The sequence below is a fragment of the Opisthocomus hoazin genome, chromosome 11 (genome assembly GCF_030867145.1).
Source record: "Opisthocomus hoazin isolate bOpiHoa1 chromosome 11, bOpiHoa1.hap1, whole genome shotgun sequence".
NCBI lineage: Eukaryota > Metazoa > Chordata > Aves > Opisthocomiformes > Opisthocomidae > Opisthocomus > Opisthocomus hoazin.
The window spans coordinates 8864829-8879916 of record NC_134424.1 but is presented as its reverse complement, the minus strand read 5'-3'; the positions used below and the strand labels follow the sequence as shown (position 1 = coordinate 8879916).

Here is a 15088-nt window from a genome sequence, read left to right as displayed (position 1 = left end):
GTATGCGTACAATATGCAGGATCTGCTACAAGGTCACCTTGGCCAGCTTGAGACGTGGGACCTACCCCTGCTGTATTCTTCCCCTTCTGTATCTACACCCTATGGCATGCCCTGAAATCTGTGCTTCTGATTTTTTAGGGAAAGGCATTAAGATCTGTCACATCTTCTCCAGTGCCAGGCAATGTTATGCCCTTCCTGGGCTCTGCCGATTGACTTGGGTTTACATCTGGGCTTGGTCATACTGCAGGTTAGCTGAGCTGAGAAGGACGTTGGAGCAGCAGGAAGGCAGAAATAGGGACGGGGAGGATGATTCTGAGCAGGTTTCCTATGCCTGAGGGGAACGAGTGTGCCTTGAGACGGGAATTTCACCGGACAGCAGCCAGGCATCGCTTACAAGGGTCTGCAGTGTAGATGCTTGCCAGCGAGATCCTCCACTATCAACACAGACGCAGGCTGTGCTGCCTTTAGTGGCCAGGCTACACACTGGCCTCCGAGCTGAAGCAGGAGAGATAACAACCCCACCCAATACACCACATTTCAATATTAACTATGATTTATTACACGTTCTATGCAAAAACAACAGTTCCTCAATACGGGTAATTTTAACTGCTCCCCGTTATTCTTATGCTTACCCTTTCCAGCAGTGATAGAGTAGCTTTTAGTGCACCTTCTGGACGGCCAAATGGAAAGCAGTACCTAGAAAAACCACATCATGTTAACATCAGACCAGGTGCATGCGAACAAGCCTTTCCAGCGCCATAGAGGTGCTTTCCTAAATACGCCCAAGCCATTCTCCAGTCCCTCTGCCTGGAATGAGGGGTCTTTCTACAAGGTAATTTCCCGAAAGGGTTTGATGGTGTGGATACCAGGGCAGCAAAACAGAGTATCGGATAGTAATAAGCTGATAGTTTTAGCAGCTTACTAAATCTGGGTGTCACCTGGAGAGTTTTTAGATCTCATAGAAGAGGGTTAAATATCGTCTTGTAAAAATGGAAAAAAAAGGCCCTCTGGAAAGGACATTTGCTTCCAGCCGGAGACCTGGCGATGCACCAGGCTGCAGGTGACCGGCCACACCAGCCACCGTCCCTGGTGAGCGGCAGCTCCAAGGGGCTCCCGCGGGGACTCTGCATGCGAATGCACATCACCCCTCTGCCTGCCGACGCGCACCACCCGCCCCGGACCCAGCTGGCGCGCGGGGGGCAACCCGTCCCTCTTTGTGGGGCTAATATCCATCCTTCCCATGCGGTGACATCCCTGCAGAAAGCCCTGCCATTCCGAATACTAGGGAGAAGGGAAAATAAATGGGTAATAACTGAGCAGAGGGGAACAGAGAAATGAGAGGACAAGCGATTTTTTTGTTGTGGTTAAACTTTAGAAAAAATCCACAGCATTACCATGCCTACAGGAGCAAGATGGTTTGAAATATCCTTTAAAGGTTATATATTTAAAAATCGCTCTCCAGCTACAAACATGCTACAGTGCAAGCTTCACTGCCCTGCGTAGGTCTGTGCCGCTTATGCAAAACTCCCGTATGCATTCAAAACCTGCCTTTTGGCTTTGCTGCTTATAGGAGGGAGCTGGGAGGAAATCAGCCCTCTCGCATTCAGCCTGGGCTCTCTGCCTTTACCTAAAATGCGTGATCTGATTCTCCAGAAGCAAACGAAGCCGCTCCTTGATCTCTTCGAAACGCTCCTTCTCGTCTACGGTCACAGTTCCTATCCCGTCAGGCCTGGAGGAGAAATGCCAGGGATGACTCAGACTGCACCTCGCCACCCTGGTACCTCGTCCCCATGGCACACAGCACGCGGCCCTTCTGGAAAGGGACGTCACCCGCTGTGAGACCCGGGGATGTGCCACGCCGAGACACGGGCGGTCACAGCAGTACGACTGCCAAGGTATCAAAAATAAATAAAGAGAAAAATATCCTCTCTCAGAGTGATAACCTAGATGTGGACACCCTCTCTCCTCCCCCTTATTTTTCCTGTTGGAAAAAGCAGAATCCCCTTTTAAATACAGCTATGTGACAGGGAGTGCAACGCCAGCTCTCACTGCAGGATCGGGCCCATTGCTGGCAAAACAGGGACTCGATTTCTGCAGGAAAAATCAGCTGCTAGTTTAAAACAATTCACAACATAAAGGGATATCAATAACAGGCATATATACAAACAGAATATAAAATTCTTCACTCCTTTATGACTGCTGAATCACCCCATCACAGTGATTTCTTGAAGCAAACCAGCTTCAATGCATTTTGCCAAAATGTGCCTAGAGAAAGACATGCATCTTGTGTTTAAAAATGCAATGCCCTTTCAGTCATTTAATATTAATTTATAGCAATTTACACATTGATACAATTTATCAAAGATTTTCTCGGACTATGTACCACACTCTCGCATTTCAGGGGCGCGCAGGAGTGCGTTGAGAGACGCCCCGGTGCTGCTGCCTTGGGGTGCTGCTCATCTTTCACAGAGCACAGTGTGCAGGCGAGCCCTGCTGAAGCTCTCCCGGGGCTGGATGATGCGGTGGTCCCTGTGCTCTTCCACCCCGTACCTCTGCCGACGCCAACCCATCCGAGAGCCGAAAGCAGGAATCCCCTCCTTCTCCCCCACACCCACACGGCAAAACACGCCGCGCAGCAGAATCCCGGGCGAGAGGAGCGAGCGAGTCTAATCCATCCACCAAAGGAATCGGCCAGGCAGACAATCAGCGGCACCGCTTCCCACTGCCGGCGAGCAAACTCTGCGGATTTGGGTACTCCTGGGCAACTCTGCTGGCACAGGCACTCTTTAGGTAATGTAAGACGTCTTAAAATTGAACAAATGTTCTTACTTAAAGGCCTCCTCCAGTGTTCAGCTTAAGCTGCATAAATCCGCAGTACTAGACTGGTTTGGCTATACAAAAGACTTGGCAAGGGATTACAAAGCTTCTAATGAACCTCCTGTCAGGGGTTAATTGGTCGGCTTTATTTTCCTCTTAAAGAATCAAAGGCCCTAAACTTAAAAAAAAAAAAAAAAGCTATAAAAAATTAAAAGCTATAAAATCTGCACAATCACTTCTCCTGACCCTGCATTCAGTAAGCTCTTCATATCATAAATACAAACTCTGATATTCCAACACAGGTGAATAAACCATTAAAACATTTTGGAAGAGGAACTAGCAAAACTTACACGATATTTACTGCAAAATTCTAAAGCTAAATATACATTAAATAAAACCTGCAACATGGGCACAGAAAAAGACTCGAATACCAGGGGATGTATTTAAATTTAAACAGCATTTAATCAGAAATCTTTACTTGATTATTTGCCAAATTCAGTTGTGTATTAAGGGGGGAAAAAGAAGGAAAAAAAGATTTAGGCTGAAACTTGGATAAAATGTCTCAGCTGGGGAACACATTTCATAAACAGTTTTGGAAGTATGGATCTGGTCTCATTAGTACCTAATTAGGACTAGTTATTTTGAAGAAATGAGCAAGCCACAAAAAAACCAAATTAGATATCAAGCAAAAATTAATGTCTGAACATGCTTAATATATTTTCATTCCAAAGTTCCATAAAATATTTAATGTTCAGAGATGATCACGCCTTTTGTGATGCTGTGCACCTCACAGTGCCTGGTTTGCTCCCAAGCAGAAGAGCAGATAATTCAAGGCAGACCGCAATAAACGCTGTACATTAAGGGGCAGGGTTGAAGCCCTCATTTGACTTTTGGCATTCAGTTCTCCCTCTGTACCCACAACAGCTCACAGAGTGTCACTAGGTTAATTGTATCAGCACTGACAAACGAGGTAGGAAAAGCCGCCTGCCCTGGCAGTGATTTGCTGATGGACTGGAAATGGTCTGAAAGTTATGTTACCCTTTGCTGGGTCAATAACCTCAGCCGGCGAGATTTAACGGCAGGATCTGACAGCTCGAGTTGGGTCTCAGCCCTTTCACACAAATCGCAGTTTCTCACTGTATTCCAAGGGATTCGGTTTTGCCAGAATCGGTTATTTAGCGCTCACCACGTAACTAGTGTTGGACACCCGAAACAGGCTGACGTGACAGCATCTCGGCTGGGCAGTGGCAGCTCGGGAACCATTGCTTCGAAAACACTGACCCGCATGAAGAAGAAGGGTGGGCTCTACAGATGGAACCTCTGGCCAGCGCGGCTCCCGCCCAAGTCACAGCGCCCAAGGGATGCCAACCCAACCATTGAGGCGCACGTAGATCATGCAGGCTTAAGCCCCTGGTCTTTGCCTTTCTCGGGGTCTTTGTGACCCAGGAGCACATCGCAGCCCGTGGTGCCGGCCGCCACTCCCTCCATGTAGGGCCCGTCGCACAGTGTAAACGCACGCCACTCTCGTGTACCATGTACTGCAAACTTGAGACAATCTACAGGTCAGCTGTAGCCATTTCTGGAGCGGCGTGGATGTCTGGAAGGGCCTGCCAACCGAGAGCCATCACCACGGCAAGGACTCCCTTTCTCACCCAGCTGTGGACTATATTGCATCTGACATGATGAGCATCTCTTGAATCTACCTTTCAAATTTTCGGCAAACCATTTTCTCACTGTCCTTCACAAAGTTGACATTTTCGGCAGCATGATAGGAAAGATGTCATGTCGGCTGCTTTTCAAGTTGTTGTCACAGTGGTTAGCACCAGTTCTGTCATCTTTGCTTTCCTCACAATCCCCCATCTTGAGCCATGTCACAAATAATAATACTTCCAATGTTTTTGTCAAATTTCAAATACTATAACCCAGCTGCACATCTTCAGATTTACTAGTTATGTTAATCTTTGTTGCTCATCTTCCCAGAAGCTGAAGCATTAGGAACTAATTAATTAGTGACAAATGCAGGATATACATAGAACTGGAAAAACACTACCCAAAGCCTTGCACTTAATTTATTAGCTAGATAATTTTGAAACCTAATTAAATATTCAAGTCAAATATACTTTGGAAATGTAATCTTTTTGAGGGAACATATTTATTTTCCCTTTTGCAAGAACACAAAGGCTATATAGCTTAGCATCGCTATAATTTAAGATTCACTTCTGTGCTCTAGACAATTCCAGTACATGGCTGATGGGGCTGAAAAAAAATCCTCAGGAGAAGCTCAAGTCGCACCAGCTCGTTCCGATGCTTATTGGCAATTCTGTTTTCAGCAAAGGTCTCCAGCTCAACTTTGATATTTGCTATTTGATCTCATGGACAGAGCACCGACTCCTCCAGCGAGCAGCCTTTCTGCAGCAAGGCTGGCTAAAACGCAGCTGGAGCAAATGGGCGTTCTCACACGCGATCGTTGTTACACCAAAGCAGCGATGGGGAACAAGAGGAGAGCAAAAGGGTGAAAAAAAGTTCTGTAGGTACACAGTCTATACGGATGCATGAGGGTCAAGATGGGTTTGGGTCTATGCATTTGGGTCAACAAACAACACAAACGTCTCCATCTACGTGGAGATGCAATTTCTTCTGATTCTCTGTTGCTCCTGCTCACGGACGCTTGAGGTGTATGGCAGAAGTTGTGGGCAGAGAGGGAAGCAGAGGGGCAAAAAAGGCAAGAAAAATAAATACGGAGATTTTTAATTACAAGTAAACAAGTTGCAGATCACTCCTCCTGCTGCAGATCCACTATGTTGGCTCTAAACTAGTAAATTCCCACTGTAAATATTTCATATGAAAAGTTTTAAATGCTGCTTTCCTAATTCCCCCTTGTTTCTAAGTTGTAAGCCATGAAAACAACAACATCAACAAAGCAGGTGGTGAAATTAAAAAAAAAAAGGGTTGCAATTTAAACAGCAAAAATGATAGTCCTTGTTTAGCTTAGATGGTTTGTGCAAATTCCGGGGTTAATTATAAATTATAATTAGGACCTGTGATCCTAAGGCCACTGCTTTATTCTAAAAGCTCTGCCTCCCCCCATGCCCTTTTCTAATTATACCCAATGCCCCCAGGGCTAGTTATGCTGCTAAAACAAATATATCAAAATGATTTTTTAACAAAGACTAATATATGAAGCAATAGCATGCATTTGTATGCAATTATAAATATACAGTATAGCTCCAGTGGGTTAATTTCTTTGACATAAGCCTGTATGAAATAGCATGGTGGCTTATAAATGAAAAGACATATCATCTTTTACACCTTTTATGTTTAACTTGTCTACACTTTTTTTACTGGGGAAAACATTGCTTACACGTAGCAAACAGATCTTTGCACGCACTGTGAGCCCTGGCATACAGAGCCAAGGAAAAAAAACAATGTCAAAAACTGATGCAAATAATTTGATTTTTTAAGTAACAACTCAAATATAAAACACGTGCTGCCTTCAGCTCCCTTGCTGGTTGCCAGGTGCAGCACATATGAGCTATACAGTAAACATCGATGATTAGTGCCTTGGACGGCATGTGTCGGGGTAGGCTTTCAAAGGATCCCTCGCAGGAAGACTTGCCCGTGCGAAGTCCCACCGGTTGCACGGGGGGACCGGCTCTGGGGGCAGGACCACAGCTGCCTGCCTGCTGCTCCTACATCTCCCCCAGCCAGTCCGACCTGAAAGAGCCCACCTGTTCAGACCCCTTCAAAAGAAGCTTATTCAGCAAACATCGATTTTCCCCGACTCCCCTTTCTTCCGGGAATTCACACCGTGTAGGAAACGCCGGTTGAAAGCCCCTTTGTTCAGCCCAGCCCTCCGCCCGCTCTCCTGGGCCAGCCCCAGCCGCCCGCTCGAGGTGCTGCCGAGCACGGGAGCCATTTCATCCTCCCATCTCCTGCCTTCATTTCGCTCGGGCTCTCCTCCACGCCGCAGCGCCGAGCCAAGTCACGGCTCATCGCTTCTCATGTGCGATCGACACCTGCGACGCACCGCGGCTGGACCGGATGGTTTCTGAGCACTGCCATCCTACACCCATTGTCACGCATCACGTCAGCCGGCCGCGCGGCGCTGGGTATCTTCTGGCAGCTGGCAACCCACCGCCCTTCGGCACAGGCGCCGGATCCTACCCGACAGACAGCTGTAACGCACGCCGCCTCACCGCGCGCTTATCACGGGGCCGGCTGGGACACGGAGCCGGCACCTAACGAAAGGTCACGGCACGACGCCCTGCCTGATTTTAACCTTACTGCAGCCACGGCTACGCATCGGAACGAGACGTGGAAACTAAACACCAAGTACTAGGGAAGCATACGAAGATACTGTGACAAAGTGTTCATGTATTTCCGATTTCTTTTACGGGACCAAGAACGTCCTGGTTTGTTTTTTAACTGGCTGTATGGAAGTCTCGCCTTTATGTGAAACAGCCAGATACATAACTAGAATACAGTGGAGAAAAATTACAAATTTGTTATGCAGTCTTTTCAGTTCCTCAAGGTTTCTAGCAATAACCTCATTTCTGCTGGCTTACACTTGTAAAAAACTAATGAAAGCTAACGGTAATGTTAGCTAACGAAAGCGCTACTTCTTGAAAACAAGTGTGATGCTGTAAAATATAGCTTACAGAGGAAAGGGCAAGTCACTAATGCACCAAATTAACTAACAGAGAGACTTGTAGCTGCTTGGACCTTGGGTAAACAGTCGCTGAACAACCTGCAGAAAATGACGGTGTTCAGCCGTTACCAGACTGGAAGGGATTCAGTCTGGCATCCTGATTTTGATAAGCTTACTGTCTGCTAATACTTAGCATGCACACGATCAATATTTCAGTCTTATTATCAAAAGTTGGGGATTAACAAGCACAGAAAGAGTCTTTTTTGGTGCCAACTTAAATGTTTAAAAACAAAGTTGTTATACACCTAAATCTAAAAAAGGCACAAGCGAAACCAAGGTCACTCCTGAAAGCCACTCCTTCGCAAGGGGCAGGAACCCCTGCTCAAGGTTTAGCCGCTAACTTTGGGCCTGGGAAAGCCGAGCTCAACTGTCTGCTCCGCAACGCCTCTCCCGTGCGCAGACAGGGAAGCAGGGAGGCTCCTCCTGCACATCGCTCCTCTTGCCTGTCAAACGACGCCAGCGGTCCTGTCACAGCCCTCCAATGCGAGGACAGCGACCAAAAGAAAGCACGGAAAGACCTGGGCGATCACGTAAAACCTTTCAGAATTTTACCCAAAATCATGATGTCCACTTCAAACCACTCCTGCTTCTTGCCTTCATTATTTTTTGGAGGGCTGTTGATACAGGAAAGCGACAGCCTCAGTACCATGGTGGTGGTACCAGACGCAAACAGACACCAACAAACACACAGCGCGCGTTGTCAGATGCCTGAATAACGCCGCGCCTTTCTCACCTGCCACGTAGGCAAACCCATCAGAATCCACAACAGCTTTCACAACGGCAGGACTTTACAAAGGGCACCCAGTGATGCCCGGTGGACAAAACCCTGTTATCCACTCACTGGCCACCACAACAGTGCAAAGGCCTGGCGCTCCTCAGTCTTCGTGAAGAGCCGGTGCCTGGGCTGCAGAAAACCCTGCGGATATTCACAGTCTTTGGCTGGTCCCTGCCTTCCTGACAGCCCGCACGGTGCACAGTCAGGTGTCTGCAGGAGGTGAAACTGCAGACAAGGAATTTACAGTTAAGTCCTTTTTTACTTGGAAAAGGATGAACTTAACAGAAAAATTAAGCGGACTGCCATGCAAATAGCAGTGATTTACAGCCTTCTTTTGGACAGATCATGTCAGGCTTTCAGGGGTCTGAATTAGCTACACGAGCCCAAGGGAGGAGGGGAGACCAAACCCTGACACGCGAAGCAGCAGGGCTCTGAAACATCCCCCAGATCCCCTTTTGACCATTTCACCTGCTGCGGCCGCGGGGTCAGCTCCACGCTGGAGGTGCATGTCCACCAGCAGCCGTCCTGCTCCCGTCCCGGCTGCGGTGCGGCGGCCGTGGCACCGGGGCGGGAGCCGGACGGGCACGGAGGCATCGTCCCCGCGCTGACGCCTGTCATCCTGTCAGCCTTGACCTTCAGGCTGTCCTCAGCATCCGCACCGCAGCCTGCCTGCACTTCCCCGCTGACTGCGAGCGACTGTTGTCTCGCCGCCTGACCTTACGCAAACACGATACAAACAGACAGCCCACCTCAGCTCCATCACTGTCGGCTGCTAATACAGGAGATTGATAGCCACATGGAATCATCTCCCTGCTCGACCTTCATTACTGGGTGGCATATTCTGACTGACAGCCAACTTCATTCTGGAGAAAGCTAAACCACCCGCTTGGGTTTTTTTACTGTCTAAAAGTGAAGGAACTTCCTTTTGTAAAGAAAATCGACACTTTCTCATTTTCAACAGAAAAAGAAGCCTTTGTTAAACAGAAAAACGTCTTGTAACTTGAATCTTTCCCAGACCACTGTGCACACCAGAAACAACGCAATGCACGGCTGCTCCAAGATGCTCCATCAGACACCGTGCCGGCTCCCGGGGCAGGCATGCTCCCGCCTCTGCGAATTTTACAGGGCAAGTTGTTCAGCTCTGCCACGAGCTATTAAGTTTCCTGGGCAGAGCACGGCCAGCACTAAGGCAACGAGCAATGTATGGTCGTGGCAGGTGGGAGGAAGGGACGTAGCTAAAGCGAACCCGTTGCAACTGCCAGCAAGGACTGCATGGGCAAATGCTGGCTTTCCGTCGCTCCCTGCCAGCCCGCTCGCTAATGCATGATGCATGTGGCCTAAATCGTGACTGTTCCACTCAGATATTCAGATTTCTGATAGTAGACACGAAAGACACGGAGCTGCGTTTTCTCTCAGAGCCTCTGCGGTGCCTTTTTGTGACCTCCCGCAGTCTCCCTGCTGAGCTCCGCCGGCTCCCGGGCGTTGGGCAGAGCCTGCCCTTGCTCCGAAGGCGCAGCGCCGCAGCCCTCCAGCCCCCCTAATCCACAGCAACAGAGAGACGGCAGCGACCACGAAGGAATACGAACCTTCAGCCTCCCGATGTGAAGTCAACCATCAGCTACAGACAGCTAAGTCACAGCAAAACATCTTGTTCCTTTCTCGGAATATTTCAGACGAACAACCCGAACAGCCCGGCTGTGGCCGAGTTGCCCCTTCAGCAGCACCCAGAGGTCCCTGGCACAGCACGTAGCCCTGGGCAGCTGCACAGGCGTGGGATGGGGCTCTACACACCACATGGGTTTTAAAGCAAGACATTTTCTTGAGCCCACAACTCTCCAGCCCCACAGGGAGGGAATGGCGGCATGTCACCGTGGCCAGTACCATCAGACACCTCCTGCCACCGACCCCAAGAAAGAGGAGGCTCCAGCTCTGGCTTTGCTGGATCCTGCGAAAAGGTACATGGGGTAGCCGTCACTGGCATCCAACCTCCTCTCCACTACGGGCCAAACAGGCTTTGAGCCAGGTCCTGTCCCCACAACAGCGTCCTGCCAGGATGAGCCCTGCCTATGGAAGAGGGGCCATGGGAACAGCCAGTTTTCCTGCCCGGTCTCACCCCCTACGCACCGTGTCAGCAATCTCCTAAACACACGCATAAAAAACGCAAGGTCCTGACCCACTACGGGACTTGGGTGCCCCAATGCCATCCATCCCCAGGAGAGCGTGCGACCCAAGTGCTGGTGCCGCAGCGGGTCTCCCCGTGCTGCGGGGACATAAACTGCCCAGTGTGCTCAGTGACCGAGGAGCCCGGTGCCCTCCACAACGGACTCCTGTGCACTCTGCGCTTTCGCTTACCTTTTTGGCTCTGGATTTGGCTGGGATTTGGAATCTTTCCTTTTTTTGGACTCCTTTTTGGAATCCCTTTTTGTCTCCACTTCAGCGGCAGGGGCATGAGACGCTTTGCCCCCCTCGCCTTCTGCACTTGGCTGTGACCCACCAAGTAATTCTGCCATGTGCTGGCTTTGGGGAGGGATTGAAACGCGGGGGGCAAGGCCAGCAGCAAAAGTGAAAGAAACAAGAAGAAAGCATGAAAAAACTCAAAATAAAACAAAAGGAAACTAAACTGAAAGCAAACAACTGAAATCAAATTAACAATTGGCAAAGAAGGAACGAATGGGCAAAAGAAAGTCAGAACTAAAAAAGAAACTAAGGAAGCAAAAACTCGGTTTCCATGACAAGATGTATGAAAGTAACTGCAAAAGCAAGCGGCAGCCTTGCAACGTGAAACCTGGGCAATGTGTGTCATAATTCGGGATGGTATTTACCAGAGGGTTTATGAAAACACATAATTATTTTATAACATTCCTTCCTTCAGCAGCATATGCAGGATAGAGTGTGGTATCTCAAAGTACGTAATGCAACTTAATAGAAAAAAGCAGAAAAAGAAGCTGCAGTAGATGCTACAGCTGTCTATAAAATAAATAGAAAAGGAAAAAGCACAGCTCCAGTTCCTCCCATCAAAGGTTTGCCACATTTGAGAGAAAGGAATGGGCTACTTCTGAAATTGCATTTGCTTTGCAACAGCAGCACGATACAATTTTCAGTTATGTCTAAGAAACTTCCAAACTGACGTCACACGGACTTTAAACGGGTGCCCAAGGGCTTAAAGCCCTTCAGAACACTGAAGTTTGATACTGCTGAAAATATCACTGCTGTGACTTGTGAGATCCTCTCGCACAGCAATTACATCAACACAGCATATCGGTTACTTCTATTTATTCAACCCGTCACAGCATCCTGTACTTCATCTCTGTCTTGTCCAGAACTGCATTTAGCAGGTGCCTGGGGAAGAAAGTTAAACACCCTCCTTTCTGGATCCTCTACGTGCATTTTTATTGCTTACATTAAACAAGCAATGAAACAAACAAACAAACCGACTATGCCACTAGAAGCGCTGCTGCCAAACATCCACTGCGAAAACAAACTGGGGACTGCTGTGCACTATCCAAGGAAACCTATATTTGACGAGGTCACCCCTTGCTGGCAGGGAGCAGCTAGCCGAGAAGAATTCCTTACCTGTTGCCATGAACATGTGATGCACAAAAGGCAAAGCTGTAGTGAAGTAAGGTGGGGTCAATCATAGCTCCGTTTTCTGCGCGCTCTAGCAAATCTCTGAGGTAGCAGAGATGTCTGTGACAGCCTCTCACTCCATTACGTGCACAATACTCATCTAGCACAAAGACCTGGCCAGGACTAAACCAGCCCTGTTTAGAAATAAAGAGACTTGATTTTAAATATAAGTTATTATATACAAAGGCTATCAGATTTGGAGGTGCAGTGGTCAACTGTTCTAACAAAAGAAATACAAACCTAAAGCTACATTAAGGAAAAAGGAGAGAGGTCACTCTTAAACAACACAGTCTCTGTATCATCACCCAAACACAGCATATATGCAGTGCAATCATTAATAACAAAAACCACATTCTGCTACCTTTAAAGGGAAATGTCATTTAAAATGCTGAAAGTTAGGCCAGTTCATGTCAGTGCCTAGCAAAAAAAGAAAAAAAAAAACAGGAAAAAAAACCAACTTACACCTTTAAGAGATGACAAAGGTTCGGTTATTTAAACAGCGTGAAACAGTAATCTCATTTCGGGGATGGGATTGTACATTTGGCCAGGAACAAGAAGACTGATCTGGGGGAGAGCGTGGAGGATTACACTGAATAATGACTTCTCTTGCACCTGGCAGGTAGGAACGTCCAGCAGACGGAGGAAGGCAGCTCTGCAGCATCAGAAAGGGACGCTTCCCACCGTCCTTATTGCGTACCGCTGGCGACGTGCTCTGCCATCGCCCACCTCCTCGGCATCGAAGCACGGGGAAGCTCTGCTCAGGAGCAGGTTTTTTTTTCACACATCCAGAAGCCTCAGACTATCTCTGTCTGTCAGTCCTGAGGGCCTGGTGACACGTGGCTCATGGTGCAACATCCGGGCTCCCAAGGAGGACACCCTTTCCACGAGGGGACGGCTCCGCTGAACGTCCTGGGACAGCGGAATTGGAGCGCGCCTCTGCCTTCGGGAAAGGCGCGAGCAAGAAGAGGAATATTCTTGTAGACTGCTTTTCGAAATGCTGCAAAACCGTCAATATTTACATGGAAATTTGGGTGCTAAACAATTGCTAAGACGCAGCTCTGGAATGCATCAAGCTGCAAAATCTTTCATCGTTTAATTGAAAAGTTCCTGCAGCGGGCGGGAGAGTAGTTGAGGCAGAGCACTGCCCCTATAGGCAACTTCTTTGCCACCCCATCTGTTACCCCAAATGCTACATCTTAGAAACAACACTGCTGTGAAAGATTAAAATATATTTTCTACCACTCAGATGACACCAAATCTTTTCTAGATGCCAAAATAGCTGCTTTGAAAAGAGTTGAAGAAATATCAATTAAGAGCTCAAAGACATAGAGAAGGATTTGCTCATCCTTATTGGGCCAACTCCAAAACAGATTGAGAAAAGAATTAAAATAATGAGGGGAAAATGATAGATATAGGGAGTAGCTACAGTGCTGGGATCACTAGAAGTGCACATTTCAAAATGAAGCTACAGAACAATGCAGATGGGACGGCACTCTGGAAGGCTATTTTTTGGGAGGGGTATTATTTGCCTTCACCACTTTTAACAGTATTTTTGTTTGCTTTTCGGTTGCTGGTATTATGCTTGATTCCGGATTTCTTTACATTGCGTGATGTTTCATCCTTGGACCGTCTCTTCACCTTGCCTCTCTTCACACAAGTCTTTGGTGATCAGGCATGGTAAAAATATAGAAATGCAGTTGAAATTATCGTATTCACCTAATATGTACAATGGACCCAGTCCTCCCTAAGGGGGGAAATCTTGGCCCCACTGACACCAGCGGAAAGGCTGGAACTAATTTCACTGGAGCCAAGTATCAAGCCCAGTGTTTAGGACGAAGGAAGCAGGAGGCTGGACCCAGCAACCCAGAGCACCCCACGTTGCTCCCCTGCACCACGGCCTGGTGCTGGTCCTCAGGCGGACAGAAGGGATGGGGGCGAACACTCAAGATCGCTGCCATGGCTCAACGAGGGGAAGCGCGAGCAGAAGCTCAGAGGTTCAGTGGTGAGCCTCGTACCTCATGAGAGCACAGGCAAGCAGACTATGGGTGGAGAGATCCAGAGCCCAGGAGGACCAGGTGGTCTTCTTTTGCATGGCAGAGGTAGGAAATAAAAAAATCTGCTGCTGAATGGGGCTCCAAAGGAGCAATAAATGCTGCTCCCCCCAGCCCCAGAAAAAATCTAAGGTTTGTCGAAAGGTGATATTCAGACAAATCCCCACATCTTCAGGCAGATCTTGGCTCTTGATTAAGATGTGCCTGGTGCAACCAGCTGACAACCAGCCCGCCTGGCAAACGCAGCCGACAGCTATGTCCCTCCACAATACAGCCAGGTGTATCTCAGCGTGGTCTCCCAGATGGTCTTCTGTGGCATGAGGAAACCAGGAGGGGACCATGGTGGAAGGTCACAGAGCACAGGGAGTGTGGCTGACCATGTTCAACAAGGGGAACCACGCCAAGAAGGGAAAACGTATCCCTGGCACCCGCCGGGACTGCAACGGGAGCTCTGGAGCTGGGTAAAGCAAGGCTTGGTCAGGATTAGTGAACCACTGGCAATTTTTCTAATAGCAAATGCAGCTTTTGCAAAAACCAGAATTTTTGAAGGAAATTTTTCACTTTTTAGTAGCTGAATTTTTCCATTTACCATAGGAAAACCAAACAATTTCATTTTGGTGGCCTGCTTCATGGACCTTTTAACCTGACTCCTTCACATGATCTCGGCCAGGCTGGGCACTCTGGAAGACCCCCTTTCCTCAGTACATGCCACGCTGTACGATGCAAATCCCACGAATGCTGACAGATCACAGGCAACACAGCTCCAGCAGGGACTTGGCTGCGTGAGCTGAATGCCGGCAGTGGGTTGGGAAGTCTTGGGAAGAGTTGAAGGGCAGTCTCAGAAACAACGCACGTGTCCAAGTGAAAGGAATGAAGACCCACACATGTGGGGTCCATACTAAGCTGGAAGAGTTGCATTCTCTTCCCAGAAGTGAAGAGTTGTGAATAAGACTGTGCTACCAGCGTGTGGACGATGGGCAGTAGCCCTCAGCAAGTTCTGCAGACAACGCTCTTCCCCTTCCCCAGCACGATGCTCTCTGCCAGCAAACATCACTTCTGCCATAGCTGAGATTAGTCAGCCAGCCTGTTTGTTTTCATAGGGATGCCTGG

General features: G+C 48.3%; 1 protein-coding gene across 8 annotated transcripts in view; it reads right to left on the bottom strand.

Annotated features, from left to right (window-relative positions):
• CADPS (calcium dependent secretion activator) overlaps positions 1–15088 on the bottom strand; it is a 220094-nt gene that overhangs the window by 69786 nt on the left and 135220 nt on the right. For all 8 annotated transcript variants that reach the window (XM_075432502.1, XM_075432506.1, XM_075432503.1 and 5 more), the window contains exons 13-15: positions 11874–12061; positions 1628–1729; positions 633–696 (exon numbers count right to left, since the gene is read on the bottom strand). In XM_075432502.1, the coding sequence (XP_075288617.1) occupies positions 633–696; positions 1628–1729; positions 11874–12061 (354 nt within the window). The remainder of the gene's footprint in view (positions 1–632; positions 697–1627; positions 1730–11873; positions 12062–15088) is intronic.